Source organism: Centruroides vittatus, unplaced genomic scaffold, assembly GCF_030686945.1.
Source record: "Centruroides vittatus isolate TY-2023 unplaced genomic scaffold, ASM3068694v2 scaffold_3293, whole genome shotgun sequence".
In the NCBI taxonomy this organism is placed as follows: domain Eukaryota; kingdom Metazoa; phylum Arthropoda; class Arachnida; order Scorpiones; family Buthidae; genus Centruroides; species Centruroides vittatus.
The window spans coordinates 627,200-643,762 of NW_027122702.1; the positions used below are offsets into that span (position 1 = coordinate 627,200).

Sequence of the window (16,563 nt, forward strand, 5' to 3'; positions counted from 1 at the left end):
AGAATGCGATTAGATAATGAACTATAGACTGTACACTCATATTATTGCGATAAAATGAGCAATAAAATACATTATTTAAGTCAAAAAATAGCGAAATTTATAGAATCCAATAATTATTCGCATACATAAATAACAAATTTATATAAAATTTAATAACAAAATTAAAAATAATATCTAAAGATTATCATAAAATTTTATTTAATATTTTCTATAATAAAGATTTAGGTTATGCCTCAGAAACACAGCAAATATGGGGAAAATAAGATAAAATAAAATAATTTCTTTGATAAATATAGTAAGAATAACAAATCAAGTAAGTTCATGCGACCAAACAGACCTATTAATGATCTAATTAGCAGATAGGCCAATACAAAAACATGGTTAATATCTCCATAAAGTTGTTTTTTGTCACTTAACAGCACAAAATATAGAGTTATAAAGACACACGGGATGACCTCGATCCCTTCCTTAGGGATCAACGATCTACTCTATCAGGCAAAAACATCCATTCACAACAAAATGAGGAAAAAAAATTCGATGATATACTTAATATACTTATAATTATCATAATAATCTAGCTAATAGTTATAGAAAAGAGGGGGAGGGAGAAATGAGATTTAAGCCAGTTAAAAATAATAAAAATATTTTTTAATTAGAAAGATTTATGTTAAAAGACGAAGCTTAAATATTTCAAAAATTAACTTTTAAAGTAACCATTTTTGTAAACAAGATAGAGAAAAGCTGAATGTGTTCTTGACATTACTAACAGTTAAAATGTACGTCCATGCTTACACATTTTCTGGGAGACGTCCAATATCCGTGTTTTCGTAAAGTGCATATTCATTTCCTGATAAGCATCCAACATACATTACTTCTCTCTTAACTGCTGGCGGAAATTATCTTTGAACACTCGCACTTTTGGGTTTATATTTTCCTATTTATATTCATCTACATTCTAGTTTTGGTCATTCTGGCCAACCACATTTTGAAAATCGAACGATCTACTCTGGGAAAAGGACAGGTTGGATATCAACATATTGATAAAAGACATTTACGTGGCTTTAGAAACAACAGAATTTTCGTATTTTTCGTAATAAAACGTAGTCAATTTCGTCTCCCTGTTTTTATATGAGGTCGTCTTTATCTTGGACGGTCATAAAAATATTATTTTAGTAATAAATTTTATTTTATTTTTTTATTATTATTCTGGATTAAATTTAGACTCATTTCTCGACTCATTTCTATTATGAATCACCATAGAAACAGTTTTATTTAATAGAAACATATTAAATTTTGGTGTAAAAATATATAATATTTATAATTTAAAACGCGTAGCCATCATATGATAAAATAAATCATAATTTCATCAGTTTAATTCTATTGAAAATAGATAATTTTATCTTTGATTATGAATTTATTATTATTTTTTTCGAATATTGCAATACAAATAATTTACTATATTAATTTATTTCTTGCGGGATTGGAGATAAAATTAGTTCGAATAACTAAATTGATACATTCGCTTCCTCTGAATTAATTTAATCGAGAAATTCCTTTGCAGATAACAATTATCTAATCAGAACTCAATTAAACGAGTTCAACACGTCTAATAATTGGTAACAATACGACAACAATCCACCGTGAAGATTTTGTCGACGATTTTCCTCTCTATCACGTGAAGAAACATCATCACCATCATCATCATCATCATCTAGTTTTCCACGTGCGGTCTGTCACGTACAGTACATCTGCATTATTATGTTTCTACGCATTTGCAATCCCGTTATTGTTTAACGAAAAACCATTTAAATACGAAATAACCGAAAATCAATTTGTGAAAATTGAAAACAAATTATTTGAATGAAAATAAACGATTTCTCCGAACGGAGTTTCCGGTGACAGGAAATGACGTCGCAGAGTCAAATCGAACAGGAAGCGATTGTATTTTTTCTCAGTTAAAATAACGAAAACTAAGACGCCTGGAAAGTTAACAGGCTTTTAAAATAGAAATAAAAAAATAATAATCGAAAAATAATGTAAATACAACAGATTCGGAGAAAAATATTTATCTTTCTGTACGAATCATAGCAAAAGATGGACGTAATTACGTCCATCTTTTGCTATGATTCGTACAGAATAAAAGACCAATAGGTAACACCAATAGAGCTTTACTAAAAGTAGAAAATTGTAGAATATCTATGAATTACAACGTGGAAAACCATCAAAAATGTTTATTAATAGGTTTGTTGTATTATTTTACGAAGTTTAATAATAAAATTTACAATATAAGAGCAATTGTTGAAAGTCAAATAAGAGCGTATAGTATATATAAAGTCTATTTTAATGAGAAGCTCATTCATAATTTACAGAGAGGTCGAACGTCGTTAAAGTAGAAGAGATCGTATGTCGAGAGAAAACAGTACGAACTGTATTTAAGTCGGTAGTTTTCCCACTCTGTCATCTCGCTACTAATTTTTGCCACTTCTTAATTACATCACTGCGACACTTCGACTCCTTCTCCACTCTTGTTCGCCTATTCTTTCACGCTATTTACTGCCAGAAAGAAAAGAATAATTGTCAGTTATCACAGGAAAAAAGCATATTAACAAATCCGTATTAATAGTTTCTCTAAATCAAACGCAATGTCAATCAAAAGTAACTCGATGCTGTTTACAATCTTCAATGGGACTAAGTTGCAAGTTCTAAAATTTGACTCCATGGTTATAAATTTTACAGATGGGTAATAAAATTTCTAGTGAATATCCTCTACTACCAATTTTCTATGATTTAAACTGTTAAATCTTAGAATTTTAATAAAATGTTCTATTAAATTTAATGAAACTATCGCGCTATGTGACGTAGCGCGTCGCGTTACTTATGGAAAATTACACTCTCATTTAAAGATCAATTTTCTTATTTCTGTTATAAGCTGAATTTTAAAAACATTTACAAATTATGATTGAAGGAAATAAGTAAAAATTACAATAAAATTTATTAGGATAAATTAAATTATTTAGAAATATATATAATTTTATTATATTCTAACTAATTTCTCTCTCTCTCTCTCTCTCTCAGTCGTGTTGGCCTATACGAGATAAATCCCTATTTTCCTTAATGATATCATTAAAAAAGATATTTGCATATTTTTAATGATAATTAAAAATTGGCGATCATTATATAAATTTACTATTAAAAGATTAACGCCATTAATCAAAATATTAGCAACTTCATTTATCATCAATCTTCACGCGTCGCGTCGCGTCGCTTGTAAGAAATATAGACAAGATTAAAATAATATTTTTTATTTCATTTCACTTAAAGCAAAAATATTTTAAACATAATTTTAAATTTTAATTAATTTAAAATTATGTTTCTATTAAAAAATTTTAGAAAGTTTAATTACTTTCTAAAATTTTTTAATAGAAACAAAATAAACAGATGAGAATTTTAGCATCGATACGCTTGCGACGCGACGCGACAGACGCGTTGAAGCGTTATACTAATGAGCTAAAATTATTTAAGTATTTTTTTAAGTTTAAATTTTTAAACGTTGTCATTTCATATAAATTAGTAGCTGATGAGATAAATTTTCTGAAATTTTTAATAGAAACAAGATAAACAGATACGAATTCATCATCGATACTTTCGCGATACGACGCGACAACACGCGTTGAAGTGTTATACCAATAAGCTAAAATTACTAAAAAATATATATATTTTTTCTATTTAAAATTTTAAAACATTATTTTATATAAATTATTAGCCGATAAAATTAATTTTTCTTCAGATGTGAACTTGACATTTACTGTACAATCTACATAAACATCCGTTCCTTTTTTCCTTTTGTTTATTGTTAATCAAGTCTAATAGGTAAGCTTCATATATTTTGTACAAGCAGGGAAATACTATTTTTACTTTTGGAAACTAAATAAATTAATGCAGATTCACAGCTTACAAGCAAACTGAAACAAAAATAAAAGTAAAATAAAATAAATAAATAAACAAGGAAACGAATAGAGAGAAGAATATTATTTTCTGCACATTTTGTAAGTAAGAAATACTCTAAAAACAGATATTATTTCTCGAGAGAAATTTTGTCAAAATTCTACAACGTTATTATTAATGTTTATAGAGGGAATATCACTCCGTGTTCTATCTCGATTTCGACTTTTTCTTGATACTTAAGGCCTATACGAAGCTAAAAGCGAGACTTATCCCTCTGGCCATTCTTATACCCTCAAGCTAAAGCTGTCTTAATCTTCTTTAATACTTTAACGCGTGTTTTGATCTTTACACAAAACGATACTTATAACTTTTACTCCTTTTTCCTCAGCTTCCTTTTCTCCTGGTGCTTACGTTTCACAGTACAAACGCACTGAAAAACCTCTAATAATAGACGCTTGAATCACGGAGCAGGAAGAGGTGGAGACTTAAGTCGAAAATGTAATATTCTCTTATAAGCCGGGATATTAGAAAAGGAGACGATAAGGCGAGAGAAACATGTTAAAAAAGTAAAGAAAATAATAATAAAAAAATAATAATAATTTTCCTCTCTTTCATCCTTGAGGTAATCGCCACTTGAAGGTAATCTATGTTTAAAGCCGATAACGACAGTAATAATTTAATTACGATAAAATTTTCAATTAAAATCTATAGATTTCGGATAGCGACTCATAGCTTCGTTTCGTTATTTTTAAATTAAATAAGTTTTATAAGAAAACAATCCAGTCTTTATCTCGGGCATCACGTGTTCCCGTATTAAAATATGAGAGTAACACTGCAGAAAAAGGTAACTTTTTAAAAATAAAATCCTTCTTCGTGATAAAAGATAGAAGGGTAATTAATAAACCGATAAATCGCTTAATTTAGCGATATATTTTAAGAATTTTCAAAGAGGAAAACTTAAAAAAAGTAAAGTAAAATAATATATAAATAAATAAATAACCACACCAACCACCCCGTGACGACAGAGCTTTTACCCATCATGCTTAGCGTGCATCTAACCAGGGAAGCCGCTGAACACTTTAGACGATGGAAAGAGTAAAGCAGAATGGCTTCTTACTCAAGTAGACGGAGTACGAGGAAGAGTTTGGAGGCAGAAAGTGTAGATAATAATGGGTACGTCCAGGTGTTCGTTAAACCTTTAAACGATGGACGTTACGGCTTCAGTCTGGCCTGTTTTGGACTACCACAATACCGTATACCGGCGTTGACTTACGGTATATGTATTGTGTGTTTACTCATCATCTGTGTGTGTTGTGATGTGTCGTACGTAATACAGAAACTGTGCACCTTTCTTGTACCGTTGTTTACAATCACCTGCGCTTATTTCTGGCTGGCATTTACTTATAGGAAGTCATTAAATGCCACAAATTTCTATTTTCTTTTCTGCGCCAGCGTAGTGGGTGAAGTTGTGGCATCCGTTTTCACCGGACGAACACGTTTGAAGGATTATTATTTTATCGGTAATTTTATAAACTATTCGCTCTACCTATTCACGGTTACGGGTGCGGCCGTTTTATCATCCTTACCGAAAAATCTAGTGTTTATGGTGGTGACTTTTATATCCATTTTGAAGTTATTGGCGTTGACGCTCCTACCCGATTTGCCTGCATGTATTCGATCGTTTATTACTTACCTGTGCGGTTTGACCGGTGTTGTGACTGCCAAATACGTACAGGCCACCCTTTTACCTCCCATAGCTTCATTCATAGCATCGGATGGAAGGTTGTTAGCGGCAAGGAAACATCGCACCTCTAGCACCAGTGCCGTACATTTTCTTTATAAATCCAGACGCACATCTCTTCCTACTCTTAATTCTCACAACAATCGTAATGTACAGGTGAGTGCTTAATAAACGTTATTACAGATAAGGGATGAAGTGTCGGTAAACCCGAGATGAATTAAATTGTATATACACACACTCCATTTAGATGGTTAAGTAAATGAGTTTATTTATACCCCATGTAATTATATCAGATCGATATTCTTCTATATAATGCTATTTAATTATGTTAATCAGCTACAAATATTAGAAAAATTTCATATCTCGCGTTAGTAACTTCTCTTTAAAGTCTATTTATGTGTTCTAATTATGTTTGAATATACATCCACTACTTTTTTTTCGGTAGTGTGACTTAATTTATCAAATTTCCTGCCGCTTTGAGCGTGACGAACAGACACACAGAAGCAGGCCTTTATCATGTTAATGTAGTTTTAAAATGTAGTAGAAAATTCGTATTATGCATCGATAATAATTTGCCTTATTCCCTAATTGATTCATTACTCATTAAATGGTAAAATAAGGTTAAATAAATATGAACCTTACTTGTGTTCATTTATTTAGTTATGTACTTTAATTAATTATGTTACATATGAATCATTCCGTTCGTTTATGGCATCCGAGTAGATCGTAAATATTTGCTTTTTGGTTTAGAGAAAATCTTATATTTTTCTCTTGTTAAGTCGAAAATAGCCATCGTAAAACTACAATATCCGATCTTAATGCCTTTTATGAGGATATAACGTAACTTTTAGTAAACTTTTCCTAAGTTTTAACACATGTTTTCATCCCGTTAAATCTGTAATTTAAACATTTGTGATCTTGGCCTCTTATCGGGAGCATTTTTAACATATAAATCAGACATTTCGATTAACTTGATAATTCTTTTCAATAGCTTTCATTTCCAATTCAATTTATTCATCAACTATTCCACATTTCAGCACTTAATTTTTTTTAATAATTTTAATTAATAATAGAAATTATATAATATTATAAATACCGGTTTATAAATTTTATATACAATTCTCTAAGATAAAAAATAAAAAAAATAGACACATAGTCGTTTTATTGATATGTCCTATCAATGGCATAATCTATAAATAAACTTAACAAATGGGTCAAACTAGTGATAGATCAAAGTGTTCATTTTGTTTAATAGAATTTTGTAAATGCATTTCTTTCCTTTTTAAAAAACGAAAAAAAATATTTTAAAACGTTTTATATGGAAGGTTGAACTTTGTTTGAGGATCAGGCAGGTTATAATTTCGTTTTAGCCGATTGGAACCGGTATAGTTAGCTGACACAGTTTTTAAGTATACTAAATTCGTTTACAGTACACAATTTCGTAATTCATAATCGCCTGTTGGATAAATAAGATTCTAACAAAGATAGGAAAATAATTTACTCGCCATGAGATCTCGTAATTCCTTTCCTCCTCTTTGTTTTCGAGTTGCGCATTATACGTTGATGGACTGGAAGATCCTATCTCTTTTTCTTTCACCGTAATGATATAGAGTCCAAGATGATATTTTTCTTATCAGTATCATGATTGACGTGATAAAGTATTATTATATAAGCACTAAAAAATGATAACAATTAACGTTACAAACGTTTAAAATTCACTTTTTCCCCCTTCTGTTACGCAAATAAATCATTCTCGATTTTCACTAATAAAAATGTCCAACTCTGACACCGAAGCTATCGATCACCAACCTCTTCCACTTACTCAACCATCACTTTTGGCGGTCATTGAGCGAATATATATTCATCTTTACTAGTAAAATATGCTTTTAGGACAGGCTTATGTATTCCAGAAATCAAAACTGATCTTTTTTTCTCGAGAAAATATTGCCCTTTGTAATACATAAGAATAAAAATGAACATGATAAATGTAATAGATGCCAAACCTTATTTTTAAAATATTTATTTTAATTACATAAATTAAACTTTATTGTTGAAATCATGAGAAGGATTTGGATGATGCAAATGATTAAAAAAAAAAAAAAAAATCAGTTACTCATTTATTGAAAGGGTGTGGCATTTAGAGGACATATTAATCCATTAAACATGATCCTGATGATATCTACAAGGATGATGTTTCAGTTTGGAATGCATTTTTATTTTAATTAACCCCACATGCATCTCTATCTATAGAAAATATATGATTTTTGATATGCAGATAGTTATTTTTTTTGTGTAATTAAATTGTATAAATTATTTAAATTTTTATAATAAATTTACATAGAAGAAAGATCTTAATAATTCTATGTTGTTTATTTTATTTGTATAATATTTAAATTTCTATTTTAAAAATCAAAATTTATAAGTTTCTAAGCAAAAAAATAAATAAATAAATAATTAAAATAATAATAATTTGAAAGAAAAAACTAGTTTTTAGATTATGCACTGAAATTTATCCAACAATTTTGAGAATTTAACCTGACATGTTTGCATATTAATTATTAATATGCATATAATTTATGAGAAAAGTTTATTGAATGATGTATAGTAAATAATAATTTTATGGAAGTTGTAAAACTTTACTTAGAACTAAATTTTAAGTTACAATTGTTAAACATTTCTCAGATTATTATCATCATCATCTTCATAGAAGAGTTATGGAGATGAAAAGATATTTTCTAGTGTAAATGTTTTTTTAATTTGTTAACAAAAATAATTTTAAGATACAATCTTTTAAAATTAATTAGAGCATTTGAAAACAAAATTAAATTAAACAAACCAAAAAATTTGAACCCAATTAGCATAATCATCAAGAAATACAGTATGCAGTTTTAAGATAAATACGATGTTTAAATTTTAAATATATTAAAGTAATGTTTAAACAGAAAGCAATTATTAATACATTTATTTATTTAAAAATGTTACTTATTTAATATTACCGCATTAGTTTAGTTAATTAATATAATTGAATATTAAAGAACCTCTATATTGATTAGCAATTTATTTCACTTACTATCTGACTTGTTTCAATGTTTACTGTAACAAATATTTTATTTATTTTTAAAATTTATAGAATAAGCTTCTGTAATTATATATTAAATTTATTTATAAATAAAGCAATACAGCTTTTTTGTTCTTATTTAAGTGTTTAAATGACCATAGTAAATGGGAATGTGCAATTGAGACGTATTGTATTGTAAGGATTGTGGCTCTTCGGTTCTTGAGTGAGATAAGCTTGGTTTTAATAGCAGCTTAGTCTATCCCGTTGCTATAGTTTCAAATTGGAGGCTGAAGTATTCAGCTATAACCTTCACTTTGTTAGTTGAGAAGACCCAGTAAAAGATAGATGAAATACAATTTTGAAGGAAAGTTTACCGTACATTAATGAAACAATTTTTTTCACAACTTACCAATCCATACCTTTCAGCTTGATTACTTACATAATAAACATTCTATGTTATTTAACTATCTGTTTTATAAACATATACATATCTTGTGTTGCAAGATTTGTTTATACTTAATTGGTCATTAAGTTTATCAATTTAAATTATTTTCAAGGATTTAAGGTTTATGGATAATGATTTTTTGTAATTTAATTGTAACATATAACTGTAATCAAACTTAGATACAAATATTTTATAAGACATTTATATAAATTCTTACTTAATTATTTATTGGTTTTAGATTGTCGGCTTTCTAAACTCTTTCAAGATTTATTACTAAACATTTGTAAGCTTGAAAGTATTTAAATAATATAAATTATGACATACAAATTCAGAGGATTGGTGTTGTCAAACAAGAAAATAAAGATATTTAGTTCTTTTTATCTTTTTATAAATGATAATTTTTCAGTTATAAATTAAAACATAACATAACTGATAATTGATATTGTACATGCGAGTAAATGTTAATATTAAATTAAACGAAAATGCAAAAGTTTATATATCTTAATAATAAAGGGAATTAGTTTGTTGTGTTTGAGACAGAAACTTACATATAAAAGAAAGATGACCAACAATAAAACAATTATAAAATGAATTACAATTGATGTCAGGAGATACATAGATAAGAGATAAGATTTCCTTTTATTCAGGATAATAGAGAAGATCTTGAAGCAGAGTTTGAATGGTATGAAGCCATTTAACAAACTATGAATATTGGATTTTTTTGGCAGAATTTTATGTCTAATGTTTTTATATAAGAAACAAAAAATATTGTTTTGTGCTTTCATATTATTATATTAATAAGATAAATGTAAAATTTTATATAATAAATAAAAAAAAATGTTTTGTTTGTGATGAGTGAGTTTTAAAAATTATTTAAATAAAATTACTGTTATAGGGAAATCAAACAATAACTTTGTTAAAAGAAATTTATTGATTTGCTTGAATTAATGTAGGAAAGAAAAACTTTTTATTTTATTCTATTTATCATATAATGTTAAAAACAAAGATTAAAATCAAAGTAAACATTAACTATTTAGAACTAATGATTTCTTTTATAAACCATTGTTTATGAACTTTGTTTTTAAAAATTTTCTCTATAAAATGATCAAAAATATTAGAAATTTTAAAAATTTGATTTTATATAACACTAATGAGTATTAACTTGCAATAAAATCATATTATATAAATCTATGTACAGCATTTATTTTATATTGTAAATGTTTTCAGCCCAATTGCATGTTCTTGAATGAACTGTTATATGGTTTTATAAAATATTTTCATAAAAAGACAGGACATTTTGAAATAAAGATTTGCCAATAAAATAAAAGTTTATTAATCAAAAATTTTTAATAGCCAAAAGATTTAACTAATGCCATTTTAATAATAAAAATTTTTAAAAATATGAAAAATCTTTAACATATTTAAAATTTTTTAAATTATAATGCTAAATTAAAATGTATAAAGATTTTTCTTGAAAATTAAACTTTTTATTACTATTTTTTTAATTGAATTTTTTTATATTTAAATGTTTATTATTGATTTTTAAAATTTAAAATAAATTATCCTGATTATATTTTATTTACCATATTAATCAATAATTTTCAAAAATAATTTCGTAATTACTTTTAATTAACTAATTACCTTTTTATATTTAAAATACTTGTTTACTATTAATTTTAAAATTAAATTAATGTCATATATTTGTACAATGTAAACATTTTATAATTTTTAAAATATAGTTTAATTGTTTTTGTTATTCTACGTAATTTAAATATATAAATATTAACTCTGCACTTGTATTTTAATAAGTGATTCATTTATATTTTGAAATGCTAGTGTTCATTTTGATGTAATGTTTTAAAATCTTGTGAAATTGACATTTATAATCCATAAAATTTGAATTTGGTTTGAACTATTGTTTAGATTGGACTTTTTATATTTTGTAAAGAAAAGCACACATACATACATTATATATATATACACACACACACACACACATACACAAACACTAGAATAATACAAATTCTATTATGAAGTGGGTTATGAATTCCTGAGAAATAGAAGAGTTGATATTTTATGAGGTTATTTTGATCAAAACTTACATTGTCATAAAGTATGATTGTTGTGTTTGTCAGATATCTCATTTTTATCTGTAAAATTTTTAAAACTGTTATATAAGTTTTTACATAAAATCAATATTTTAAAATTTTCAATATTAAGTTATTTTTTTTAAATCTGAAAAATAGCAGATTAAATTAATAATTTTTATTTTATAACTGAGAATGTTTACTTTAAGTTAATGTAGTGAAAACAGTTTATAATTCATTAAAGCTTTTTTTTTTTTATGGCTAAAAATTTATTTTTAATAACAAAATAAAGTTTAAACTGTTATTCATATTTAAAATTTAGATTTTTTTTTTATTTATTTAAATTTTAAAATATTTTAGTTTTACAATTTAATAAAATTTATGATATTTAGACTGATTTAAATATTTTATAAAATAAATATAATGTGCATTTTTAAAAAAATGCACTTTTCTAGTGCTGAATGGGATTTATGTTGCGTACTAAAAAGAATCATATTTTATATTAAACGAATTATAGTATTCGCAAAAAAATAAGAAGAAAATGGTTAAAAAAAATTTATTCTTAAAAGAAATTTTATCACTTGATAAACTTATAAACACCAAGCCTATTTCACAGAATTTTAGATACTCTATCAATGAAATAAAATTTGTAATTTTTTTTTAAAAATAAAATATTTATAAAATTCATTTTTATTTTCTGAAATTTTTATGTTTTGCCTCAAGTATAAATATATTTTATTTATTTTTTATTCTTTAGACAATAGATGCATTTTTCTTAAGAAAAGTTTTTATTAAATTTAAATTTATAAAATAATATTGAACTTACCTAAGAATTATTATTGTAATAAATTAAAATGTTCTGCAGAAATAAATTATATATTAATTTCTAGATTTGTTCTTATTTTTATATATTTGTTTTTAAATAGAAAGTATTTAAAGTATTTTTATTATAAAATTAATGCTGTTAGGCATTTTCAATAATTTAATTAAATACCATATTAAGAATATAAAAATTTAAAAAATTATCTTACAAATTTAAAACTTTCTTGATTTATTAAATTGATTAAATGATTTATAATTCATATACTTCATACTTACATATAAAGTGAATTATATATATAAAGACATTATTTAGAATAAATGTAATTTTGTATTATATAGATTTATATATTCAGAATAAATATTACAATACATTTAAAAAATAGATACAATAATTTTACACCAAAAAGGATAATTCTGATGAGATTTAAATTATTATAAAAGCATATTATTATGTTTTTGTTAATTTGCATATATATCATTTTACAGGGATGAAATGTAAAAGAAATGAATATTATTTTATTTTATTTCTTTTACATTTCGTCCATGTAAAATGATATTTATTTAAATTAATTATTAAAATAAATAGAACAAATATTATTTTATTTATATTATTAGAATTTTAATTGAATTTCTTATTTTAGAAAAGTTATAAAAAAATTTCAGAAAAATTAGTTTATTGAATTTTGAGAAAATATTTGAATGCATCAAAATTGGAATAAAAGTCTAAAAGTATTAGCTTCTATTTTTGAATTAAAAAAAGAATGGAAATATTATTAGAAATTATTTGGATGTAAACTTGTAGAATCAAATTTTTTTTTTCTTCCTTCAATTACCTCTTGTGATAATTCTTCTGATAAAAACAAATTTTATAAACAATGTAAATTTATGATGAGAATTTTTTTGTCATTTTAAGTAATAAAATATTAAGAAATAATTTTTTGTTTTACTAAGATTAGATAGATTTTAGTATTTTTAAGAAAAATAAAATAAAACGATTTCAATGAAAATATATTTTATTGATGTATAAATAAATAGAATAAATTATTAATATAAATTTTTGTTGAATATACATATACTGTATATGTTTTCTATATATAATTCATAAAATTCAGAAGATATATTTAAATATTTAAATGTTACTATCACACAAAGATAAATTGTTATTAATTTCAACTGAATTTACATATATTATTTATTAATTTATATGTTAATATATAAAGTGTTATAATATAGCCTTGACACTTTTATATAAAAAAATTAACATTCTCACCTAATTAAATCATTTTTATTATTATAAAACTAATTTTTAAAATTTATAAGCTATTTTATATTTATTTATAGATGATGTATTATAATATGTAAAAATTAATTTCATTTATATTTAATTTTAGATAATATTTTATAATTAAAGCTAAGATGTTTTTATTTATTGATTAAAAATTACAGAAGATTAAATTAAAGAATTTTTTAAAATTTAATCTTCAGTAATCTTAAAAAATATAAAAGCAAATAAAAAAAAAAGAAAGAATTATAAAGCTAACTTTCTTGCTCTTTTTCTCCATTTTTAATGTTAAAGATCAATATCATTTTTAAAAATAAAATTTAAAAAAAAAATTATTTTATATATGGCTTAAAAGAGCATAAATCTTTTAGATTATTTTCTTATTTTTTATTTTGAATTTTGTAGTTATTGATAAATTTTGCAAATTTTAAAATTTAAAATAATTTTTTTTTTAAAGGAAACATTTGATAGAGAATATTAAAGGAGAAAAAATCAGACATATATGAATTTACTTTTATAATAATAATAAAATCTCAAAAAATCTATATAATAAAATGAAATATTTTCGTGAAGAAGTGAGAAAAACATATTTTATAAGATTGCTGCGGTTTTTATTTTAAAAACAATTTACTGTCAAAAAACAGGATATGAATTAGTAAGTTAGAGTGTAGGTTTTTATAATTCATTAGACGATTTTTATAAGGAAGAATATAAAATACTAATACTGAAAGGGCGTATTATGTAAGATATTCGTTGAAGGCGCCGATTATTAATACAAGAATAGAAGAGGTGGAAGAGAATAATAAATCCGGTAGCCGAGGATTGTGTTAGCGAAAATCTGCTGTTTTGTGCAGCTTTGGGAGCAACACAAAACAGCGGATTGTCGCTAACACCATCCATCAGAATATAGCACACCTGTGCGCCTGCGTACAAACCTCGTGTCACAACTGGATCCCCATCTCTTTCTACCCTGTGGTCGGCCGAATAGCGCCATTTTAGCACTGGATATTATTCGCTCTCTGTGTCTTCTCTGATGTTCTCGCCACTCGGGGGGAGAGATGAGGTGGATATAACCATCAGCTGTGCACAGAGATGGGAAACAATTCATCTCGGGTAAGCATTTATTAATACGAATCGAATAAACATTAAATAAGCGCTCGACGTATGTTACGGTCTCTATCTATCGAATAGAATGAATTAAGAGGTCAATGTAGTTTATCTTTAGACACTTCTACGTAATTCAATAAGTGTATACTTTCGATTATTTTACTCGCTTTCGCCGCTTTAAACAAACAATAGAAAAATTCAACCAAGTGTGTTTATTGTATAAATACCTTTGAAGTGTGTGTGTATGACTACTCAGCCCAACTTTACGGAAAGATATCTTCCATATAATAATATATTTTTAAAATATAAACGATTTTTTCCACGTTTGTACCAAGTCGGATACGTCAATTGAATATACCAAAAATCATTTTACCTTTAAAGTATACATGAATTTTTTAATTTTTATCTGGAAAAACTAATAGGATTATTCTCTTATCGTTTAAATTATTATATTCACAATGTCGCTTTATAAAGGATAATATCTTTTTTTATTAAGTATAATGATATCTTAAAACTTCTACGTCGTATTGTTTCGAAGTAGTTAGACTGTGCGTAGAAGATTATTGACCTTGAGGTCGACTGAATTCTCATCAGAAAGTACTTCTGACTATACAATTCGGTGTATAATAAATTGTCTGAATAATAAAATTAGTGCTGATATTGTTATTCCATGTTTAAATTTCGTTTACGTATTTTAACTGTGGTTATATAAATACATATTTTCTCGAATTAATCAAATTTCTTGTTTAATTTTACATAAAAATAATGTTTTTTAAAGAAAATAATTATATTAGAATTAATTATTTATGTCTCAAGTATGATTTTTGTCTTTATCTGGTTCACTTTATTGAATATTTTATTTTTTAAACTACGTTCTGTAAATGTCTTATTAGCAGTACTTTGATGTATTGCAGTGAAGTTATTAGCATTTTTCAAAAATTTCGTTTGTTGATCTTCGTTTTGGTTATTGTAATTATTTTATATATTTTTACTTTCGATTTATTTTCTGTAAGAGGAACGTTCTTTCAAATCCTTTTTATTTATCTAAAGTTAATTAGATCTTTTCTGAGTCACGCCCTGTTAGTCAATGCCTTTCAAAGCCATTAAGAAAGCGTTGAAGTCAATGGATTCTTTTATGAGCACTCTTATAATTCTCTCGGGGAAAAATATTTCGAAATTAAAAATTAATTTTTTCATTTAAAGTTCATGACTATATTATCTCCGACATTTATTTTTTCATATATATATATTTATATATACGGGGGGGAAATGTGAATAATCATTTATTTAAAAAAATGTGCCGCAATTCGAAAGCTTAGAATCGTACCTTAAAAAATTAATTTATCGAATGATTTTATTTATAAAATCTTTTACTATTATATTGTATAAAATTAGATATGTATTTTTAAAAATTTAATTTAATTTTTGTCTAATCATAAAGGTTTACAGTAGATTAAAATTCATTGTAAGCAGCTAAGATTAGACAGAAACTAAATCTGTTCATTACGGGTGGTTCTATAAAATATCAAGTATATAAAGGGCAACTTTCTAAAAAATATTTAAATTTTAAAATTGGAAAAGTCTCAATCTTTTCTATAACATCGCTGCAAATAGAACGACATCGATAAGGTGGAATGCTGTTCGAATCAGAGTACTAGAACTAATAATGCTTGCTGACAAAAGTATTTCATGAAATAACGTACTTTATTACATCAGATTCAATATACATCATCCAAAGGAACTTTAGAATTTTAAAAAAAAAAATCTGTACAGATAGATTTATAAGGAATTCCATTCATAGATCGCTTGAAAATTCGTATAGTTTGCTGTCTCATGACGCATTTTTACTTCTATTAAATAATGCGTTTCACGTACTATTTAAAAAAAAGTTTCGTTATTAATGAAAATTCTTTGTTAAAGATTCAAATTTTTCTATTTTTAACAGCTGTTTATTGAACGAGCGGTATTGTGATTTATGTAATGACGTTGCGACTTTTGAGTAATGTAAACTGTTTTTAAGGTATACTTTAAACGCACGTAAATCGAAAGGATTTATAATGATATTTTTAACAATAA

The 16,563-nt window shown here is 25.3% G+C and overlaps 1 protein-coding gene across 1 annotated transcript in view; it reads left to right on the top strand.

The window, feature by feature from the left end:
- Positions 1-4,973: 4,973 nt before the first annotated feature.
- LOC136988336 (cGMP-inhibited 3',5'-cyclic phosphodiesterase 3A-like) overlaps positions 4,974-16,563 on the top strand; it is a 50,377-nt gene continuing 38,787 nt past the window's right edge. The window contains exon 1 of the mRNA XM_067286218.1: positions 4,974-5,842. Coding sequence (XP_067142319.1) covers positions 5,051-5,842 — 792 coding nt within the window. The 5' untranslated portion in view covers positions 4,974-5,050. The remainder of the gene's footprint in view (positions 5,843-16,563) is intronic.